The sequence below is a fragment of the Gouania willdenowi genome, chromosome 11 (assembly GCF_900634775.1).
Source record: "Gouania willdenowi chromosome 11, fGouWil2.1, whole genome shotgun sequence".
NCBI lineage: Eukaryota > Metazoa > Chordata > Actinopteri > Blenniiformes > Gobiesocidae > Gouania > Gouania willdenowi.
The window spans coordinates 28,628,500-28,653,252 of NC_041054.1; the positions used below are offsets into that span (position 1 = coordinate 28,628,500).

Below are 24,753 nucleotides of genomic sequence, written 5' to 3' on the forward strand. Positions count from 1 at the left end.
ATAATTGATTCGATATCAAGCGGGAGGGCTCTCTATGCAGCCATACTATGCTGCTGTCATGTCTCCTCAGACACATTTTATTCATATTATTCACCGCTCATCACGTCACTGAAGCAATAAAGTGATGAAGCGACCAAAAAGTGTGACTAATTATGGGTGATTTATGCCACTATAGTCACTGAAGACTGAATGAACATTTAGAACAGGCTCATATTCATCAAACACTGGATTATTTCACCCATCAGTGTGAATAAATCACTATTTTCCATTTGGTTGTCATGGCAGCTCGAGTCATCTTGGATCCATTGATGATGGCTTTTTATCGCAAGCGTGCACATCAGTAACCCAAGGTTTACATACTCAGGGTTGATTGACCCACTTCATACCAGCTGTAATGGAATCAGGTACCCAGAGTTTCCCATCGCGGGGTTTGTTGACCCAGAGTTTATGGATAAACTCAGAGTTTGTTAACCCTCCTTTATGGAATACCCCTCTGCTGTGTGGAGCTGCTGGTGCTGCTGACTTAACCAGATGTGGGAGAGTTCCATTACTCAAGTAGAGACAGGTAAATTGGATCGTACCATTTGTAAACTGGAAGCAGGTGTATTTTTGGTTAAATATTTATGCTTGTTGGAAGCCTTATAATAAATTAATAGTTGTAATCCATAAATGCCTACATGGGTTATATGTATGAATATAGTTGTTAACAAAATTTCAAAATAAGATTTATATTGAAGTTGTTATTATTTTAGTTACTGACTAACATTTGGTTTGTCTTGTAGGAGGAGCTTCCAGTATATGCGGAGTGACTGGAGCTCCTCTAGCAGGTCAGTTTGGGCCTGGAGTGAGCAGTATGCTCCACAGTGTCTTTGCAGAGGCCTGTTAAATGTCTCGTTTTACTATCCAAGTTTACCTAAGTTTGGGTTACTTTTTGATAGTTTGGCCAATTCAACATTAGTTTTGACTTTTATTTTTTGTATTTTTTGTATCTCTCAATTTATTTATTTATTTTTTAATCTATCGGCACTTTTTGCCACTATTGCACCAGCACGTTGTGGTTCCTGAAAAATAAAAGGTTTAAATGAGAAGAAAGACTCTGACTCCTGCCTTCACCACAAACCTCCAAATCTTACAATCTGTTCCGACATTTGTTGGTCTATTCCGACTTTTGTTGTTCTGTTCCGACATTTGTTGGTCTGTTCCGACATTTGTTGGTCTATTCCGACTTTTGTTGTTCTGTTCCGACATTAGTTGTTCTGTTCCGACTTTTGTTGTTCTGTTCCGACATTTGTTGGTCTATTCCGACTTTTGTTGTTCTGTTCCGACATTTGTTGGTCTATTCCGACTTTTGTTGTTCTGTTCCGACATTTGTTGGTCTATTCCGACTTTTGTTGTTCTGTTCCGACATTAGTTGTTCTGTTCCGACTTTTGTTGTTCTGTTCCGACATTAGTTGGTCTATTCCGACTTTTGTTGTTCTGTTCCGACATTAGTTGTTCTGTTCCGACTTTTGTTGTTCTGTTCCGACATTAGTTGTTCTGTTCCGACTTTTGTTGTTCTGTTCCGACATTAGTTGGTCTGTTCCGACATTTATTGGTCTGCTCCAACATTTGTTAGTCTATTCCAACATTTGTTGGTCTATTCCGACATTTGTTCATTTGTTGTTCTGTTCTGACATTTGTTGGTCTGTTCCGACATTTATTGGTCCATTCCGACATTTGTTGGTCTATTCCAACTTTTGTCGGTCTATTCCGACATTTGTTGGTCTATTCCGACATTTGTTCATTTGTTGGTCTGTTCCAACATTTGTCGGTCTTTTCCGACATTTGTTGGTCTGTTCTGACATTTGTCGATCTGTTCCGACATTTGTTGGTCTATTCTAACATTTGTCGGTCTGTTCCTACATTTGTTGGTCTATTCTAACATTTGTCGGTCTGTTCCTACATTTGTTGGTCTGTTCCTACATTTGTTGGTCTGTTCCATAGACTGTAAAAAGAATGGACAACGCACGCTCACGGGGAAGTGAAGCTTTTATTTTTAGAGCTCCCCCTACTGACTGGCTGCAGTATAGCTCATAAAGCAAATACTCATCACATGTTTTTTTTTTTCCAAACCTAAACTCTACTGTGATCATTAGTTATTATCACCCTACATTGTGTAAAAGTGGTCATTTTTCTGTGAATTTTTTTTTAAATAAGTTATTTGAAGTTGAAAAACTGGATTTGATGTCATATATGACGTTGATTGACAGCCTCTGATCTCGCGTAGCTCTCTTTGTGAATAGCATAAGCAGTTACGTCGTGAAGGAAGGCAGAGACGCCATTAAACTTTTCTGTTCAGTTTTTTTATGTTTTTTGAACTACTAGTACTAACCCCTATGATCTGATCATCTGAACAAGGCATTGGTAGAATTTCCAGGGGGAAAGAAACTTAAGTTTGTGGCATAGCTGGGCTGCGTAACTCATCAGGGCAGTACGCTAAATGGGAGGGGCGTGTTACCAGGGCTCCTTCCACAGGACCTTACTGCACGAACTCTGGCTCCCCTAAGCGCTATATTTTGACTTCAAGAACATTGAGTGGGAACAGCTACAGTGCACGCCCACTGGTCTGTTCTGACATGTGTTGGTCTGCTCCAACATTTGTTGGTTTGTTCCAACATTTGAAGGGCTTGGCCTAAATGATCACCATTACTGAGTCTACTAATCACAGACACATTAATCTTGTCTTGCTCTCGTCTCGTCAAAAACATTGTCTAGTTCTTCCATCAAGTGTTGTTATTATATTCAGTTTCTTGTCCAGGGGTGTCAGAGTCACTTCTCTTCTGGGGCCACATAGGACTTAGTTTGATCATAAGTTGGCAGGAAAAAAAATATAGTTTGTAATGGAATAAAAGAGCAATTTTAAAATGTTTGTACTGAAGTTTGGATTTTCACTGTAGGAATTTATATAATTTACTTACAATATAAAGTCACAGATATTAGTAACTTCAGGTTCTCTTAATCCAGAAGTCCGAGAATTTGTTATTTGGGTGAAATAGTCTAGAAAAACAATGTTCTGGCGAGCCCTTCCATAAACTGGCGTCCTATCCAGGGGGGGTTACACTGCCTTACACTCTCCGTCTGCTGTATAGAAGGAGCGATGATATTTTATTGCTAATCGACAGCACCAGCCAGACAAGGTTGGTTGGATTGGGCCTTTGAAAAATACAATTTATACAAAGTTCTACAAATCGAATTTCTTAATTCTTCCAAAATAAAATAGTTATAATTATAGAAAAATACCATGTTCCATATTACAACACAATTATTATTATTATTATTATTATTATTATTATTATTATTATTATTATTATTATTATTAATAATAATTTTTTTTAATTTTTTTTTAATTCTACCCATGTTATTTCTGTTTCATTTGTGTGTGAAGTGCTGCTACTTTTGCTTTTTTAATTTATTTTTCCAACTTTAATCACTCACATTTCCCACTTTCACTTTATCTTATTGTATCTTATTATATTGTATCTTATTGTATCCTAACATGTTGTATTGTGTCAGAGCTTGTCTTATTATTTGATTATTTTATTATTTACAAAGGTACGATGATGGTGTAATGTCTTTGTGTTCAGGTGACAGACTCAACTCCACATCACCTCATAACAAATGCTGGATTTAGAGTTTTGCACCTGAATGTGAAAGACAGTCAAATCTTGTGAAAAGGAAGTTGTGACTTGTTGATGTGAACTTTCTGGTTGTTTAGCAGCGCTGCGTTTACAGCTGTCCTCCTTTAACATGGGAACGTCAAAGCCACTTAGGTGTGAAGAGCGTGAGCAGGCATTAGTTAATAATCTGCTTATTCTGTCACAGCCGTGCGTATATGTTCCTTTTTATCTTGCACCTGGAACAGCTCGTTTTTCATTTCCCGTGTCCCACTGGTTTAGCCAATCGCAGAGTGCCTGAGGCGCCGACACATTAGCATGGCGGGAGATGAGGAGATGTCAACTCAAGCCCAGGCGCTGAAAACAACAACCCCTGGAGGCGCCGCCATGTCACCAGCCTCACGCACGCCGCACACGCCGTTGTTAGCGCTGACATTTATCACATATTATTCCACCCTGTTGTTTTGCTGTCAGCCTCGGAGCTTTTTGCTCCTTTTAATCACCGTGAGATAGGCCTGGGCGGTATGCCTGAAAAATGTATCACAATATAAGCGTTTCATATCAGTCGATATTGATAATGATTGATTTTTTTTTAGTTTTTTTTTACTTATTCAAAAAAAGGACCAGAAGAAAAAGGTCCAAATTTAAATACTGTACTTTTATTTTGAATGGAATCTTTAACATTTAAAAAGAGGTCAACAAAACTATGGAAAAAAACTCAAATTTGTTTTAAATAATTCAATAAATAAACTGTTAAATGTACAAATATAGACATTAAATAAATGCTTAATCAAAGAAAGTGTGCAACTCATTTAGTAAATAATGAATGGGTGTACACCTGAGGTAGAACTAACATCTGACATGAAACAAACAGCTGGGTATGTATTACGAAATTATAATGGGGCAAATTTGGCTTTTGTTTCCTCATTTCTAATGACATTTTCTAAAATATAAATTATGGTACATTACTGTCTAATGGGACCAGCTTTGTTTTGTGATCATGTGAAATATAATTAAAAAATATTGTGTTTCATAAGATGGGACGAATGAATAGTGACATTAGTTAAGTAATAAAATGTATTTCACGCGACGTGTGACATGTTAGCTTTTATTCTTCCATACAAGTGTTAAATCTTTGTGGTTTGATGACACGCCCACTGCGCGTAAGGAGCCAAAAAGCGCGTATGTGTGAATGAAGGTGGGCTGAAGGAAAGGAGGATGTGATGTCATTTTTTTTGGGCTGTCTAGAAATCACAGAACATGGAGTTTTCCCAACGCTTGTAAATGTCATTGAAATCCATGAAAATGATAAAGTTCACTTTTAATTTGAAACGCCTTCATTGATAAACAATGTAACAGGTTGATTTGATCAGATTATTGATCAGATTATTGCAGTGTGACTGAGTCACAGTTAAAATCTCTTTCCTTGATGATGATGATGATCATCATCATCATCATCACTGTAAAGCGTGACTGAGTTAGATGATGTAGATATGATGTAATAACGCGTCCACAGAGCGTCCTGCTTTAATACAGAGGGATGTTTACAGTGAAACAGAACTATTGGCTTCCATAATACGCAGTTTTAAATATAAATAGTTTAAAGTGACCTGAGCTGAGCCTCATTAAAATATGTGTGGGAACAGTTTGTAGTCCATACTCATCTGCATATGACAGCTTGTTCCACTCTGATCAAACTGTGACTTTACGTTGGACATAGTATGAAAATAGTTGAGTCACTGTGACCAACGTGGACAGAAGTCTGTGTCTATCAGAGTTTGAATTAATCGCGCAGCAGCAGCTGAGTCATCACAGCACACCGGAGAATGTGCTTAAAGCCAGATTTGAATGGGAACACCCACATTTCAGGGACGCTCAGTCCCCAGTGCGTAATTGGGATGACTGAACTGGGTCAGTTAAGTTATCGTGCGTAACTGGGATGACTTAAGTATAGGGGGAGAATAGCACACAGCCCAAAACAGTGCCGCTGCGTGGCTTTTTGGACTTATGCACATGGGAGAATAGAGCCCTTAATGAAGAGGTTAGCGTTAGCGCTTAGCACAGACTTATGTTTTGGTGAGCTAGCTTAGTTAGCTTTAGTCCAGTTGCCAGTTCATAACATGGACTGGTTCACTTTGTTGGGTGTTGCATTGACCGCGGCGTTAGCTTGGGTCATCTTATCAGGTGGTGAAACATGAAACTTCTGATGTACAAAGCTACTTTGGAGCGGCTCAAGTCGTTCCTCTGCTTACATCCCCCAGAATGCCTTGCGGTTCTGGGTCGGGTTGTTTCCAGGTTTTTTCTAACGGAGTTCAGTGAAATTATCGAACATTCTATCACACATATTTTCTATTAATATTGATTACATCTCAATCGCGATATATATTGTTATCGTTTTATGGCCCAGGCCAACCGCGAGGCTCTTCAGGTGAGCGAATGGGTGATTTCTCCCACTTTCTTGTCTTGACAGAGGAGGAACAGCGTCGTGCTGGACTCGCCCTCGCTGTCTCGGCTCAGCCACAAGCGGCTGATGGCGTCTTTCCAGGTGGAGGCGCAGCGTGGCGAGCAGGACCTCTACCGCTGCATCACTTTGTCCCCCAGGGGTGCCTCGGTCTCCAACTTTGGACAACTCATCGTCAGAGGTAAGCTGACTCATACTCTCTGAAATATGATTTAGGTCCCGTCACATTGTGGGCATATAATACTGTAATAACCCTTCTATTAATCCTCAAATATTACTGACACATTATAACCGTTGGGGCCAATCTGACCTCAGGGATATTTGCCTCTAGAAAATGTTTTTCAGAAAATTGTTGACGAAGTCCATTGTGTGTTTGTTGAATACATTAATAATTCATAATGAATTATTGACCTGTTCTCTAGTGCCACCATCAGGACAAACTTTTAAAATTAGAATGAATTTATCTTGAAGAGTTTTCTTTCAAATCTGAGCACAATAGTAGAGGTGTAAAGAGTACTGATATATTCTACTCAAGTAGAAGTACTGATACTTGATTGAAATTGTACACAAGTACAAGTAAGTTATACATAAAATATTCAAGTACAAGTAAAAGGAGCTCAATTAAAGGCACACCACAGACTTTTTGACCTAATGAGTTGAACCATGTGAGCTATTTTAAATGATTCATCAGGCCAATATACAGTGACTGACAGTATCAATGCTCTGAGCGGGGATTCCCTCTTGGAATACCGACTATGTAAGTTTGGAGAGACGGACCGTCTTTGGCCAGGTCATGTGACCTGGAGAATGCCTGGAGAACGTTTTCACTTTACAGCAGTCACATGACCACAGGCTCGGATATACACAGTTCCCACATGACACGACATACGAGCATTTCCCGACCCAGCGCCATTGTTGTGTAGCTGAAATTAGTTTAGCCTCTTACAGCAAAAGAGAACAATATGGTAGTTTCATGTTGGGCTAATGGTGCACTAATCACTGTGATAGTTGAGTTAAACATGGATTCTTTAGTAAGGGAAGTCGGCCAGTCAAATCCGTAACTTCAGGATAAGGATTGGCTCTAAGGGCTGGGCCCCCCAGCCCTTAGAGCCAATCCTTATCCCAAAGTTACAGGTCAACTACTGTCTGCAGACAAGGGAGGCTGGCCCCACTGACTGACTGTTGCTTTTTGCAACAGTGCCGAAGCACTTGTGGCCACTAGGGGCGTTTGACGTGAAAGTTACAGGTCTCGCGGGGCGCTAGACCTGTAGTGGCCAAAAGTTTCACAATGTGTCTTTAAATAGTACTCAAAGTAAAAGTTACTATTACTTACACCCCCATGTTTATTCTTGGTAATAAAACTTGCCACGGTGTCCAAATCTTACACAACTGGAACTTAATTTATTTTTCACAAAGACATCTGTGTAAAATAAAAGCTTTGTCAAAATGTACAATTATTTAAAACAAATAAAATAACACCAATGAATTAAATTCAAAATCTTTAAAAAAATATCCAGGCTCTAAGTATATCTACATTTATGAACTCTCAAACTGAGAAAAATAACCTCTGATTGGTCGACATTGATGTGATGCTTTTTATTTTTTGTAGTTTCGCAATGTCTGTTAATTACTTTAAAAAAAAAAATAAAAAATAAAAATACTCAGTTACTGTTGGGTGTAGAAATGTAACAAATTATTTTACTTCTTTTTAAACACACTGATTTAGAAATATACTCAAAAAAAGTACAAGTACCATAAAAGCAACTAAATTACAGTAACTGAGTTTGTGCAATATGTGTTCCTCGCATTGAAAAAATATCATTATGATAATTTTATGCTTAATCAATTGTACCCATCAGATTAGGAAAAGTCATGAATCATGAAGCAAAAAATATGAAGTTAACTATTTATATATATATATATATATATATATATATATATATATATATACCCTTCATTTGTTTTGAGGTTACTTCTTACTGGTTTCCTGATGTAATTACATTTAAACATGCTCGTATTATCATTATGTAATGATATAAAATATCATTAAACAAGTGAGACATCCCATTGATTATTTGCTGCCAGCCGGTTTCAAACAGAAACTCTCTTTAGTCACTAAAGTCATAATTTAAATTCCAGGCGATCCCTCGTGGGTTCCCAAGGTTGAAAAACATTGCTTTGGTGCAATCATAATCAGTCACACAGGAATCAAATAAACTAACTCATCCCATAAATAATGAAAAGAAAATAGTTTGAGCACAAGTTTCACTGCTTGCTGATAAACAATAGACCAATAAGTGGTGTTAAGATGTACTTGATGAACTTGTTTTTAGCATCATGCATTTATTCAGTAACAACACGGCCTGATGTGCAATAGTGTGCATTACAATCAAAATGTACAAATTTGTGCTAAAGCAGACAACAAAGCACACAAAACTGCAACAAAATCACACAAAATGACAACAGAAACATATAAAATGACTCCAAAAACACGAGACTATACAATTAGAAGACACAAAACTACAGAAACACACAAAATGACTCAAAACACAAACAAAATGACATGAAAGAAGAAGCAGCGCTGCCATATAATAATGCTAATGCCACCCTGAGCACCTACAGTAGCTTCAGCTCCAGGAAGTGATGACAACCGTGAAAACGAATGGTGAACTAACAGATATTGTTTTGTGTTGTGACTTTCAGGTTTAAAAAGGCCATGAGTTGTTGTGGTGAAATAATGTGACGGTGCCATTTAAGAACGAGACATTAACATGGTGATAAATAGTAATCCACCCCCACCCACTCAGAGTCCTCTTATTATGAAAAATCAAGTGGTTTATTCTGCTTGAATGAATGCACTTTACCTTATTCAGCTCTCAGCTCACATTTAAATCATCGTTCCTTTGAAAAGTCTTCTTTGTGTGAGTTTATTTATTCAACAGTGTGGCACTGTGTGTTTCATGGTCTATTACTAATATACAGTAAGCATGGCTAACAGCCATTAGAGCTCACTGGAGAAGTCATTTAGAATGTTCAACCTTTAGCATGTTCAGCTACTGCCTTCAAAACACTTCCACCTTTTTCAACCTTATTGCTAATTTTCAGCTAATGCTAGGCTAATGCTATTGCTAGGCTAATTCTAAGGTTAGGCTCATGCTAATGCTAGGTTAATGCTATTGCTAGGCTGATGCTAATGTTAGGTTAATGCTATTGCTAAGTTAATGTCAATGCTAGTCTAATGGTAATGTTAGTCAGTCTGCCCCAGGGCAGCTGTGGCTACAACAGTAGCTTACCACCACTAAGTGTGAAGTGAAAGAATAATGCCCTAATTTTGTAAAGCTACTTTTAGTGTCTATGATAAAGCGCTATATAAAATTGATGCATTATTAATGCTAATGCTAGGTTAATGCTAACACTAGACTAAAGCTAATATAGGCTAATGCTAACACTAGGTTAATGCTAACACTAGGTTAATGTTAATGCTAGGCTAATGTTAATGTTAGGCCAATGCTACTGCTAGGCTAAGGCTTACACACGGTTAATGCTAACTCTGAGTTAATGCTAGGCTAATGCTAGGTTAGTGTTAATGTTATTACTAAGTTAATGCTAAGGTTAGGCTGGTGCTAATGCTAAGTTAGTGTTTATGCTATGGTAATGCTAATGCTAGGTTAATGCTAATGTCATGCTAATGCTAGTTATTGTAAATGCTAACCAATGTAATGTTAATGCTCGCTAATGTTAATGCTAATGCTAGCTATTGTTAATGCTAATGCTATCTAATGCTAATGCTAACACGACCCAGCACCTGCATCCTCACTTGCGTTTTCTTCAGGAAATGCAAATATTGTAGTTAATTAAGTCTTCGCTCCACATTAGACGGCAGGAATATTGTTCTGTTTTTTGTTACTGTTGATCAGGCGTGGGCAGCTGATGGCACAAAATGAAAAATGAAAACAACAATAATTACAGAAACTGAAGAAAATAGTTGATTTGAGTTCACACATTACCAGTTTCATCATATTTCCATAATCAGACTCATTATAGGTTATTAAACTTACTGAAATCATGCCAAACATGATTAACGGTTGATTATCGTCTAATGTCATTAATTTCATATTCATACACAGCAGAAATAAAATTAAACAAGTTGAGATCACGTGAGATTCGACTTAAAGCTGTTTGCTACACTTACACTAAGCTAATATTAGCCCACCCATTTTACAGTGAAAAATTGTCCATGTCATAGAGATATTTACAATGTATGGATTTATTGATCGATTTATTGTCTGCACATGCTTTTGCGACGCCAATGCATGTTTTATTATTGCAATTAAATGAATAAATGTATTTTATTGCATAATTGTGACCATCACCAGCCCTCCCTGAGGATGGGTAAGAAAAACTTTATTAAAGGGAGAATTTAAAAAGAGAGGGTAGTGTTACACCTAGGTCAGGGGTAAGGGAACAGGGAAGATGGAGTCAGGGTAGGACAATGGAGATATTTATATTGAAGAAGGTGAAGCCTCATAATACGTCTGATTTTATGCGAGAATTGACATTTCCGTTTCTCTGTCCTCTGTTATCAAAAATAATTCAAATAATAAGAACCAATATTTTTATTTCAGTTTTACGAAGTCTGTTTTCTCGAGGCCCTAATTCCCACATTGTGTTTTACTGTAAATAACATTAAAGCAAACAACTTTTGTCAGAAACTGTGATTTTTTCATTCTTACACCCTGAATTCAATTAATCTATGACATGTCATGTAAAGTTTGATACTTTCAAAGGTCAAGAATCAAAGAACTTTTTAATGCTGAAGCAAATATTAGGACGTTAATCGACATTAATCAATGAAGTGTGCGTTGTTTGGCAGTAATCAACAGAATTAGATAAATATGATGTGAGAAATGGTTCCATAGCTACTTTAGGGGTTTGTTCATCTTTCTTTAGCATTAATCCATCCCCATCTGCCCATCTATCAATAGTGAACAGGTTGCCAGTTAATCATTGGGCTTAAACTAGGATTATACACACACACACGCACTGGTTGGGATTTAAGGGTCTTATGGAACAAAATAAAAAAACAACGTTTACAAGCCAAATTGATCTGTTTTGAAAGCTGCTGGAGACGATAATGTTTAATCAGATAAAGACGTCATGCAGGCCTCATAGATCAATAAATCAAAGAACATTTGATCAAAAAAGATGGAAAATGCTTCCTCAAAAGTTTGTTTTCATTTCCACTGTAAACACTCTCATATTGACATTGTCAGAAAAGTTTGGTGCATTGCATTGTGGGATATGGAGTCCATTAGACAAATGGAAAGAAGTGTTTGCCCCCCAAAAAAACACACATTTCTGGTGTTTTTACTGAAAGTTGTGGCCAAAACAATGACAGATGTTTATTTTGGGGTTTCCTCGTAAAGATCCAAATCTGGCTAAAACTGAATGGATACTGGGAACAAGCTAAAACATAAATGGAGTCAAACCAATCACTGTCCACCTTGTCTGGAGAAATCAGACATTGTCTTTATTTATCTGATAGAAAATCATCTCCAGCAGCTTTAAAAAGTCATGGACTTAAAATAAATCAACTTTTCTAAGACACTTTTGTCACCTTTTCTGTAGGTTACTCTCTCGTTCTCATTTCCTCTCTCTCTCTCACACACACACACACACACACACACACACACACACACACACACACACTGCAAACCCCAGGTGAAAGAGCTGCCAGCCTAGCACTAATCCTTTAATGGGTGCAGTGTGTTCAGTCACCTTATATCAAACCTTCTCGTACAGAGAAAGTTACAAACTAAGTTTAAAGTTCCTTGATTGAAGTTATTTTGAGGAGAAGAACTGACGCGTACATTCCTTAAAGGGATACTCCACTATTTTTACAAGTTTTGGCCTAAAACCTTTGAAATGTTCTTATTAGTCTCACTAAACACATTGGGCGACCGTGGCTCAGGTGGTAGTGGGTCGTCTTCTGATTGAGAGGTTGTGGGTTAGATCCCAGTACCTGACTATGAACCCTATGTTGCTCCCAGTGGTGGACTAGCACCTTGCATGGCAGTCCTGTCCCACTGGTGTGTGAATGTGAGAGTGAATGGGTGAATGAGCTGATATGTAAAGCGCTTTGAGACTGCTTCAGTGTGGTGATAAAGCGCTATATAAAATCAAGTCCATTTACGTTGTTATGCACCATATTATTTTATTACCTTTTAGAAATAAGACAACTTTACAGTTTTAGAGCCTGTGTTCTTCTATCTTGAAATCACATGATTGATGATGTCACAGGGCCACACTGCCTTTAAACATGCCATTGTTTTCTATTGGAGTGAAGCATTCAGCCTGATTTATAGATTATTTAACAGCTTTTTAGATCATTTAGCTGCTTTTTCAGTCAAAATGAAAATGTGTGCTGCTTTTGGTTGAGATAAAACAGTGTTTCTCAAAAGGGGGTACGTGATGAAACTGGAGGGGGTACTTGAAAAAGAAAGAGAGAGAGTGGAAAACCAACAAATAAATAGTAAGTCTTGGTCCATCCTAAGGCGTGATATGACCGGAAATAATAGCAACTACAGAAATAAATCTATTCAGGGGCCACTAAATCAGTGTTGTTCAAGCTTAGGGTCAGGACTCTATGTGGGGTAGCCTGGAGTTTAAATATTTGAAAAATAAAATAGATGATTATTGTTCTTTATTTTTAAATTAAAATGCAATTGTAAACAACTGTAATTCTAAATGCAGTAAAAAAAAAAAAAAAATCTGAGCTCATCAAAAACTCATTCTAGAAAAAAATGCCTTTTAGTTCGCCATGAATTCTTGATATGAAAATGGGGTTGTGATCCACTTAATTACAAAATGAGATTCTTTAAAATGTGTGTTATCACTCGTTCATTCCATCATTATGCTTTATAGTTATTTTTTTTAAATATATATATATATATAGTATTATGAGCAAATGTTGTAGTCAGACAAAGGGGGGGTTTTTGGATTCAGAAATAAACTACTTGAGCTAAAAAAAAGTTTGAGAACCACTGCTCTAAAAAAAACAGGGAAAGTTAAAGATTCTGATGTAAACGTCTTTTGTTTACCATAGGAGGCTAAAAATGAAGCAGAGAAGAAGAGCTCTCCTAAGGGACCTTTACTCTCCCTTAAACGTCCAACAATAACGTGTCCTGGCTGGATTAACGTTCATGATAACTGTATAATACTTCAATGTTGCTGAAACGGGAGCTTTACTGACCTTTCAAAATTCCTCATAGAGACGGGGATGTCGGTCTTTCAGATGCTTTACGGTGCTACTGGACTTTGTAGTCACCACTTTGAAGCATTGTTTGCATTCAGGCCTGTCGAAATCTGTTGCCTTCCCTTCGACATTTGCTTGATATGCAAAATACTTCCATATGAGACTTTTTCCCTTCTCATTTTTGACTAAAACTGGTTGCACAGGCCCCCCAGCAGCATCACTAACCATGCTGCAGTTGTGCCAACATCAGCTAACTTAGTGTTATGATGAGGTACTGTGTGTAAAAAAAAATTGATACTTTTGCAAGTGAGTATTGTATCTGATACTCATATTTTGGTATCGATATTTTATTCAGTATTGAGTATTTTGGCAACACTAATTCTTAGTAGCAGCCAATCAGAATGGAGAATCTTGCACTGGGATTTGTAACCATGACAATAAGAAGGCGAACACAGAAGCAGCCAATCAGCATTTATAGAATCTCTTACTGTGGACTGTAACCATGACATCAGAAAGATAAACACAGAAGTTCCAAAATCGTCACTTGAAAGGCCTGGATTCTTTGAGACAAACAGACACAGTTCAGAGCTCACGGCTTAAAAACTCCAGTTTTTTGCTTAACAGACACTGCTTTTATTATTGAACATTGAAAATGGAGGAAAAGATTAATTTAGACAATTTTCTATTTGGTGATGAAGAAGAAATTGAGGAACGGCTAGCTAAAACTCCAGGATGGCGTTTATTAGTTGGAAAGAGGGGGAAAAAGAAATATTTTGCAGCTTGTCTGGTGGGAAAGGAAGAGACTGAACTTGACAAAGTCGACCTTTCAAAAAAGGAGGTTCAGGAGCAGGAGGAAAAAACTGTGACAAAGTTCACTTTTGGTGACTTTGTCAAAGATGAGGTTCAGGAGCAGGAGGAAAAAACTGTGACAAAGTTCACTTTTGGTGACTTTGTCAAAGATGAGGTTCAGGAGCTGGAGGAAAAAACAATGATAAAGTTCACTTTTGGTGACTTTGATGAAGATGATCCCCTAATAAAAGAAACCTGTGGGGTGTCATTCCACCGGAAGGGGGAATCAAAGCACACTTGAGGGAAGAAGGTAGAGAAGCAGAAGAAGAAGAAAGACACTGGGCCAAAAAGAAGACCAACCTGCATCTCCTGAAAACTAGAGTCAGGTACAAGTGAAGCATCCAGCAGCCGCTCTGAATCGGCCTGCAGCTGCTCCAGTGAGTCCCTGTGAACCACAGCAAGCTGAACATCCTGCTTCAGACTGTACACTGACTGTACCTGACCAAGCACCATGTTGTACCGTAGTTGGAAAGAGGAAGAAGAAATCTAGACCTTTCAAAAAAAGAGGAACAGGAGCTGAAAAAACAAAGAGCAGAGGAGCAAACAAGGATGAGGAACAAGGATAATAAACAGATTCCATCATTAAAATCCAGAAGAAAGAAATCTCTGGAAGAGGCTGCTGTAAAAAAATAATTAAAGACGAAACAAATGAAATGAAAGAAAAATGTGCTTTGAGTTGAACTGAGTTGTTAAGGTGAACTGAGAATTAAGTTGGGTCAGAAAATGAAAATCATCGTAAAATAATGTATTAATATTGACAAAATATGAATAAAACTTTGCCTTTTTGTTTTATTGGAAATAAGAAAACTAGGCAGTGTTAATGCATTGAAAATAAACCGAATTATGTCTGTATTAAAAAAAATTAATAGTAATACAAACTTCTGACAATATCATATTTAAATTGATATACAATATGTGGTATTAAAGCACAATATTATAACATATGTGTAATAAATTGAGTGGTTCAGTCCTCAAAGTGTGGACAAAGGAGAATGAACATGATGGCATCACTGAGGCGGCCATCTTACTCCAGTCTAACCACACAGAGCAGCTGCCAGCTTCTGTCCATGTAAATAATCAGGAAAACTCATTTATCAGGGGGCCAAACCCGAGGGGCCAGGGAACCGCGTATGTAACCATACGCGGTTCCTAGGACCAGCGGTGCTTGGAACCCTATTGTAATCGTAAGGATTATTGTTACCTTTTATTTTTCCCCCGGTAAAAGTAGTGCTGCAGGCTAAACCGTGCAAGGTAGGGCGATGCCCCTTGGGGGTTGAGTCCAGACCACACAGTGTACCTTGGATGTAAAAATTCACATATGTTTGCCAGCAGGTGGCGCTATAACACAGGTCAACGCGTTTTGGCCAATAACTCCCACACCGTTTGTTGCAAATTTAAAACCTTCATATCCACAGATTCCTTGAATAGCACTGAATCACCTGGGCTAGGCCACGCCCATTTCCGCCTAAACTTTTCTCATAAATTGCAAAAACTCGAAAACCTACTTTTTCGAACTCCTCCTTGGGGTTTTGTAAAATCAGCGTGAAACTTGGCACGTTGAGTATTCAGTTGGATGTAATCTCCAGTTCACCCTATGAGTTTGTTCGGGTAAATTATGCGCAAATTATTAGCGAGTAAACTTTTCTAGCCAGCTATAAAAATGCAAACTGGCGCATATCTCGGTCAAAATAAATGCTAACAACACCAAATCTGAGATCCTTATTTGGCATGTGACTGTGAGGGTATGCGCCAAATTTGAATGATGTAGGCCACTAGGGGGCGCTACAAATAATGAATATTTATATCTCTTAATTGGCGCGACCAATTGTTACCAAATTTGGAGGGTATGATCTTGGGTCCCTCCTGAGGCGATATCTCAAAGTTATTCAGGATTGGTCAAAGTGGGCGTGGCTAATGACATAATAACACATAAATAAACAAACATTTATTTCTGCTGAATTATTATGTTGAGGGCAGTGAAATTTACAGGGTAGATATAGAAGACCTACAGACCACCCATACCAAAAATTGCCCCACTAGGTGGCGCTATAATTGCAAAAACATTTTTGCCTTTAACTTTCACAATTTAATTCACATCTTCATAAAATTCATATCCACATGTTCCCTACATAGAGTCGCATTTTCTGACATAGGCCACGCCCACTCCCACAGCACATTGCTCTTTGTAAGTCACTACATATCATATCATAGTTTTTCAAATTACTCCTTGGGGTTTTGTCCAATCGGCATGAAACTTGGCACGTAGAGTCTTCATTTGGACCTGATCTAGAGTTTAGCAAAAAATTTGTTCGGGCAAAATATGCGCAAAATATTAACAAGTAAAGTTTTCTAGCCAGTTATAAAAACACAAACTGTTGCATATCTTGGTCAAAATAATTGCTAACACCACCAATTCTGAGATCCTTGGTTGCCATGAGACAGTGGGGGTATGAGCCAAATTTAAAAAAATTAAGCCACTAGGGGGCACTGCAATTATGAGAAATTATTATCTCCTAAATGGCACAACTGATTTTTACCAAGTTTGGTGGGTATGACCTTGGTTCGCTCCTGGGATCGTATCTCAAAGTTAATTGCGATTGGTCAAAGTGGGCGTGGCTTATTACTACTTAACATATAAATAAACAAACCTTTATTTCAGCAGAAGTAACATGTTGAGGGCTGTGATATTAACAGGGTAACTATAGAAGAGCACACAGATCCCCCAAACCAAAAAGTGCACCACTAGGTGGCGCTATAATGGGTGCAAAGACAGCAAATGACACGTTGGCCTGTGTCCTGACGCTCGCCAAAGGCCGTCATCCTTCGTGACGTACTTCCACGGGCTCCGTGAAACCTGCGGGCCGAGTCGCGTGGGATGTTTGGCCCCCTTTCATAACTGCTTGCAGTTCTAGTTTATTTTTTTTTTTACTTTTACCAAGACATTCAAAACAACTTTAAGAACACACATTCAGGTATCTCCTAAAGTTAACACAACATTCACTGGCTATGCTGTCTTTTGGCAGCTAAAGAACAACACTGTGTAAGTGTGTGAAAGGAAAAATGAAGAAAACAGGAGAAGCTGAAAAGTATCATTTTAGTTTATATTACTCTATGTATGTTATGGTGAATTTAAAAGGACATTTGTGTAGATGGCAGTGGTGCAGAATGGGACTAATACATATATTACTAAACAAACACAGATGGACTAACTTGCTTTATTAACCAGAAAGGAAATAAACAGGTTAATTTAGCCACTAACAATAATCAAGACACAAAACAATGAGGTATAAAAAAATAAATAAATACAAAAAAATATTCCATGAATGAAAGATACTGTAACTGTTTGTCCTTGTCCTGAAAATAGCTTTGACAAAAATTGGCCAGACTGAAGATATATTTTATTAACCGGATTATTGAGTATAAATAATATAATTATAGTATTAAACATGAAAAGAAACCATGAGTAATAGTCCATTCCAACACATCCCCAGAACATAAAATAGCAGAGGAAAATAACGTGATGTCAGATGTGCATTAAGCAACAAACTGTTCAATTTGCTGTTCTAAATTACATCAACATTAACAAGAATAAATATTAAAACAAGTAGTAAACTGCTTCTCAAAGTTAAAAAACTTTTCAGCACAGCGCTGAGAGAAGCAGAGAGAGAGGTAAAGAAACACACACACACGCCAAACCTCTGGCTAGCTGCTCGTTAACTATAACTGCGACACAACACGTAGACCCACGGACCCACGGAACAGATAAGTTAAACTGTTAAATATGCTTTGAAAGTTTAAAACCTGCCTGGGATTTTAGAGATTGATTAATTTCTTACTGTATTTTGGCATTCCTCCAAGTCTCTCCCCCGTCATTCTCCACACACGCAACTTCCTCCTCATCCTGGACATGCCGAGTGTCAGCATTTGCTCTGTTTTTTTGATCGTTTTATCTCATCGTTGTGACACTCTCAATAGTCCACTTATTTCCACACATGCTCTGGTTGAGTGTGAGCTGCTGTGAGCTGGTGGGAACTTCATCATCAACTCTCGTAGCGCCATTTTCTGTCCTGTAAACTCCTTTCCTCTCCCTCTGACCTCTGCCCATCACAGGTGATCTCTCATCCAAAGGTGCTCTGCTGCCACCTACATGGCACCAGTTGGTCACTACATAATTGTACAAGTTAGAAATTCACTGGAGCGCTTCGTCACACTGTCTCCTAGCAACCCCAGCCGAAAAACACAACTAACGTCTATAAACGGGAATGGCACTCAATGAGTTAAACAGTGCACGGCTGATGCTCTGGTGAATGACGTTATTGAGTAAATCACAGATTGTTGAAGTCACACAAACCCTGAGAATAGAAATCCTTATAGGTGGAAGTCATTCAACAGTCTGTGATTACTCGCTAACTTCAGCCACCAGAGCATGTCAGCACACTGTTTAAGGGAAAATAAATCCTTCTTAGGAGAGCTCATCTTCTCTGCTTCATAGTCTACTACCAAACTGCACAGTTGGAACTATCGTCCGTTTTGGGTCACAACGGCTTTTACAGTTTACATTGACATTTTTCACATTTGCTTGGTTTTTATAGAAACCAAAAGCAGCACAATGTGTCATTATGACTGAAAAGGTGCTAAATGATCTAAAAATCAGGCTGAATGCTTCACTCCTATAAGGGACAGCATGTGTGAGTGAGTTCTGTAGTAGTAAAACACCATCAGCAATCCATCTCGCATTGCTTTTCATGTTGCTCTGAGAAGTCGAGAAAGCAGCGACTCCTAAAACGGGTATTTTGATACAAAAAAGGCGATAAAAAAAAAAAAAAAACTCTTCCTCACCCTCCGCGGGCGGTCTCTTTTTTCCTCCAAGCTCGGGTCCTCTACCAGAGACCTGGGAGCTTGAGGGTTCTGCGCAGTATCTTTGCTGTTCCTGCACTTTTCTGGACCGAGATGTCTGTTGTATTTCCTGGGATCTGCTGGAGCCACTCCTCCAGTTTGGGGGTCACTGCCCCGAGTGCCCCAGTGACCACGGGCACCACTGATGCCTTCACCCTCCAGGTTTTCTCCAACTCTTCTCTGAGCCCCTGGTATTTCTCTAGTTTCTCGTGTTCCTTTTGCCTGATGTTGAAGTCGCTTGGTGTTGCTATGTCAACCACAACGGCTTTCCTCTGCTCTTTGTCCACCACCACAATGTCTGGTTGGTTCGCCAAGACCATTCTGTCCGTCTGTATCTGGAAGTCCCACAGGATCTTGGTTCGGTCATTCTCTACCACCTTTGGAGGTGTTTCCCACTTTGACCTTGGGGTTTCCAGCCCATACTCTGCACAGATGTTCCTGTACACTATACCAGCCACTTGGTAATGGCGCTCCATGTAAGCTTTCCCTGCCAGCATCTTACACCCTGCAGTTATGTGCTGGATTGTCTCATTGGCCTCTTTGCACAGTCTACACCTGGGGTCTTGTCTGGTGTGATAGATCTGGGCCTCTATTGCTCTGGTGCTCAAGGCCTGCTTCTGTGCAGCCATGATGAGTGCCTCTGTGCTGTCCTTTAGTCTGGCTCTGTCTAGCCATTGGTAGGATTTCCTGATATCCGCCACTTCAGTTATGTTTCGGTTGTACATCCCGTGTAGGGGCTTGTCCTCCCATGACGGAACCTCCAGCACCTCATCTTCTGTTCCCCATTGTCTGAGACATTAACTGAGCACGTCATCTGTTGGAGCCTTGTCCTTGATGTACTTATGGATCTTGGATGTTTCATCCTGGATAGTGGCTCTCACACTCACTAGTCCTCGGCCTCCTTCCTTCCGGCTAGCGTACAGTCTCAGAGTGCTGGATTTGGGGTGGAACCCTCCGTGCATGGTTAGGAGCTTTCGCGTCTTAACATCTGTGGTCTGTATCTCATCCTTTGGCCAGCTTCTTATTCCTGCAGGGTATCTGATTACTGGCAGGGCGTAGCTGTTTATTGCCCGGGACTTGTTCTTGCCATTGAGCTGGCTTCTTAGGACCTGCCGTACTCGTTGGAGGTATTTGGCCGTAGCCGCTTTCCTTGTCACCTCTTCGAGGTTGCCATTTGCTTGTGGGATTCCGAGGTATATATATATATATATATACAATATTGCCTATATATATATATATATATAGGTGATATTGTATGTTTCTGTATCGCCAAAATAGAAAACTTTATATATCTTTAATCTGGATATATCGCCCAGCTCGAGATCCCTTCAATGTGTGAGTGGTAATAATCCTATTATTTCTGTTTATTGGTGTAATTTTTATCCATTTTAATGGTTAATTTCCCAGCTAATATCATGATTATTTGGGTTGTAAGTCTGTGTCTCAGAGCTAACCACAGCGCGATGAATCAATCAACACCCTGAACCCACGCACACACAGCACGGTGAAATGAATCAGTCCAAGGTTGTCCTGCTTCATAGGGTCACATTTTCCATGTGGGTGGGTGGGTCTTTATGTGAGGGAAGGCCTCAATTAGTCGTGCAATTATTCATGCAAATAAGCAGTGATTCAGCAGCATCAGAACGATTTTCTGAATCCAAGAGTCTCGTGTGTGTAGCTGTGATATGATAAGAATGTTTGTGAATAAAAGCATGAGCTGATATTTAGATTTACAGTGATAGGCATCCTTGATATTTCCTTTGTTTGGTTATTTTTGTTGTTGAAGTAGGCTTTATTTATCTACAGGGTTGCAAAGAACCGAGATCATTCCTGGTAAAGTTCCACGGGAACCTAAGCTTGAACATTTTTGGAATATTCAAAAATATTCATTAGAATTATTCATTGGAGTTAACCTGAGTAATGGTTAATAGCTCGTGTGGGTGTGTTAGATGATGCTAAAATATATTTTCCAACTAAATTAAACAACCCAGTTAAGGGCCAACCTTCAATTTTGATAATTTCCTGTTTACACTTGTTTTTTCCACATTAATTCCTGGTAATTCCTGCACGGAAAGTTTGCATCTTTGGAACATTCTAAAAATTCTGCAACTGTTATATTTTAATTTTGTAATTTTTTTTGTCATGGATGCTATAACATTAAATTAAGTTTGACTTCAATAAAAATTAATTTAATTTGTTTTTTTGTTGTTTTTTTAATAAAATAATTATTTGATTTATTTATGTTTTGATATTATATAGTTATTTAAATGTACTCCCAATTTTCATTGTGAGACCTTAACACATTTTTGACCCTCAGCCACTCGTTTGATGTGAAAAATCCCACTGATATTTGTGACATGATTCCAAAACATGATGTATGAAACCTTTAATTACTGCCAACCTTCATTTTTAGCACAAACCCTGTGTAGTCATGTGATTGTAGATGTAATGCTCCTGCTGTGACGTGTCACCAGATAAACTGATCACCAGTTCAGCTAATACACCATCAGCTATACTTTATACCAGAGCCTTTTCACATTTGATCTACAGTCATACAACAAATAGCCCAAGAAATTCTGAAATTTTTACCAATTGTTTCATGATTATTGAATAGACACGCTGTACATTTATCATTTGATTGGATGAATACCTTTTGAGATATGGCTAATGTAGTGAGGGGGGTATATGTAGATTTTTGCGTATCTTTTTTTTTTTCCTTTTTCAGCTTCCAATATCTCAGGAACTACATCACATAGGAAACTGAAAAAAATCTGCTATACATTATATCTGGTGGATGTGCCAGCTCCTCAAAATGTGTAAAAAGTGAGTGTGTAAACTATTTATCATATGTCTCAGCTCCCTGTGATGTGATCAGCTTAGAGCTATGAACATAGACTGTTCACATCACTAATGATTAGTCACATATATGCATTGGTTATTGGGTGAAACGTTCTGGAAATCTGAAAAAAATACTTAATTTTTTTTATTGTTTTCATTGGTCCATAACTGCATGCGGGAATGTAAGAAATAATCTGAACTCTGTTTTATTTTACAGTATAAAGGTTACTCTTTCTAAGGATATCAAACATTTTTCTTTTTGTGACTTTTTTTTTTTGGACTTCAACTTTGGATTATTTCACCACTCGCGAGTATTGAAAATCCTTTATATCTGTCTAATCCATCTTATAATCATTTTTGTTTATTAGTTTTTCACTATTAACATAAGAAAAATAAAAACCATTGTATCAGACAAAAACATAATAATTTAAAAACACATTATTTATTTATTAAACAAAGAGAGAAATAGAGAAAGAAAAAAGGTTGGATCACTTTTTTCTGTTTCAGACGCTGAATTCTGAATTTTTTTTGCAATTGCTGCTTGATTTTGTTTTAAGAAAATAAATACAAATAATTTTGAAGATAATAATTATAACAATATTACCATTTCTGTTTCAGGAAGTAATATCTGTATTTAGTGTTTGTTTTCCTTCAGCTCTGGTTCAGGTTAAAGCCAATCACTCAAATATCTACAGTGAGGGAAACATTGAAAAGCATCTAAAATGTGTTTGATTTCAGACCCAATGCTGTGTTATTATGGCTTTAAATATGTTTGTGTGAAATAAGCACGTTCTCTTCCCCTCCAGTTCCCCCAACACCCATCGCGCCCCCTCAGCTCCTGCGGGCCGGCCCCACCTACCTGATCATCCAGCTCAACACCAACTCCATCGTCGGCGACGGGCCCGTCATCCGTCGGGAGATCCAGTACCGAGCCAGCCAGTCCACGCTGACGGAGAACCACGGCGTCAGCTCCCTCACTTACAAAGTCTGGCACCTGGAGCCGGACACGGAGTACCGGATCAGCGTTCTGCTCACCCGGCCGGGAGACGGGGGCACGGGGGCGCCGGGGCCTCCGCTCATCAGCAGGACCAAGTGTGCAGGTGAGGTCTCCAAATGCCTGAAGGAAAAGCTGCTCATATGTTGGATTTTATTATTTTCATGGAGATCAAATATATTGTGCTTTTGAATGAAGATTACAGAGATTACGAATCTCAGAATGCAATGACGACAGTTTCTGTCAAACATGTGCATATGCAGTTTGGGAGGAGCTAAATAATTTGGTCAGCTGAGGAGGACGAGAAGGAGTTAGAAGGCGTTCTTTGGCCAATCAAAGCCAGCGGTTGCTCCACCTCCATCTACAGGATGGTGGAGAGGAAGGAGAACTTTAGGAGTCATTAGTGAAGCTCTATGTTCTGGTGCAGGCAAAGGAAGACTTGCATTAGCTGATGTAAAAGTGTGAGACTGGGATTATGACACAGGATCAGTGCCGTCACACACAGTTTAAACTGCTTGTGTTTAGCCTGCAGTCATGGAGAACAAAAGATGTTTGTTGTTGTTGCACTGATGCTTTCTATTGATCCTTTGAGCTTCTCTCTAACAGACACATTTATTTATACCTGAGGGTTTTCACATAAACCATTGATGATGGAGCATTTAAAGAACAAGTGCAATGTCTCCCTCCAGGGTTGATGGGTAATGTGAGTCTAGCTATTAAAGGTTATCCAGCCTTTTTAAGTCATGACATCCAAGCAGAGGTCAGGCTGCTCTCGTATGGGCTTTATCTTCAGCGTCCGTCAGGTGGATGGTGTGAAGTCCCCGTCACCTGCCTCGCTCTTTGATCGTCCGTGTCTGTCAGTAGCTCACCTCCTGTCGCCTCAGATCCCCTGCAGACGGGAGAGTTAGGCCCTATCCTAATGTCCACACTCTGAACCAGCCATGAACCCTGAAACTTCAGGAACTTCACTGACATCACCTGGAAAGTGATGGAGTGTGTGAGGCCGTGAGGGCTTGAAGCACTACTTACAGCGATACATAACGCTCCTTATGATTGCAGCTTTGGAACTTTGGGCTCTAAAACACTCACACACACTTCTTTATGACTGTGTTTACACTCTCTCTGTTTATTACATGGACAATGAATTATAAACTCACAAGATAAATACTGACTGAAAACCTTGAGCTGAGTTATTTCTGTGACCAGTAAATAGACATTTTGTTCTGTCCCTGTTTATTAAAAAGGGGGTCAATCGATGCATTAAACATCGTATTTATCTCTCTATAGGATACATGAGGGAGTCAGTGCAGTACTGATACAATTGGAGTAATTTACCATTTTATTCTTAATTTTGTTAAAAGTTGAGCAGGATTCTAAATTATCTGGAGTTGTTTTAGTCAGAGACAGACCTCAGAGACAGACCTCAGAGACAGACCTCAGAGACAGACCTGAGAGACAGACCTGAGAGACAGACGTCAGATGAGCTGCTAAAGACACAGGAGAAGATAGAACGTATATATTCCACAGGGGTCTCTCTCTTATCCTCTTGCCTAATAACTTTCCCTCCCATCACTCATCCTTTCTCTAGCCTCTCCTCCTCATCCTCATCCTTCTCCTCCTCCTCGGTCTGCTTCTGGCTAATCTTCCTGATGAGGCCAATCAAGCAGAATGTCGATGTACGGCCACGATTGGTTGGGGACAGGCTGTTAGAGAGAACAGGACAGAGAAGTCTGCTGGCATTCTGTTGTAATGATGACTAACGACGTGTGTTCGCTGAGAGCAAACATCCCTTTGTGAGCTTCTGCTG

At 38.9% G+C, this 24,753-nt stretch overlaps 1 protein-coding gene across 4 annotated transcripts in view; it reads left to right on the plus strand.

Moving 5' to 3' along the window:
• ptprua (protein tyrosine phosphatase receptor type Ua) overlaps positions 1–24,753 on the plus strand; it is a 389,498-nt gene that overhangs the window by 232,256 nt on the left and 132,489 nt on the right. For all 4 annotated transcript variants that reach the window (XM_028461775.1, XM_028461776.1, XM_028461777.1 and 1 more), the window contains exons 6-7: positions 6,124–6,295; positions 22,759–23,052. In XM_028461775.1, the coding sequence (XP_028317576.1) occupies positions 6,124–6,295; positions 22,759–23,052 (466 nt within the window). The remainder of the gene's footprint in view (positions 1–6,123; positions 6,296–22,758; positions 23,053–24,753) is intronic.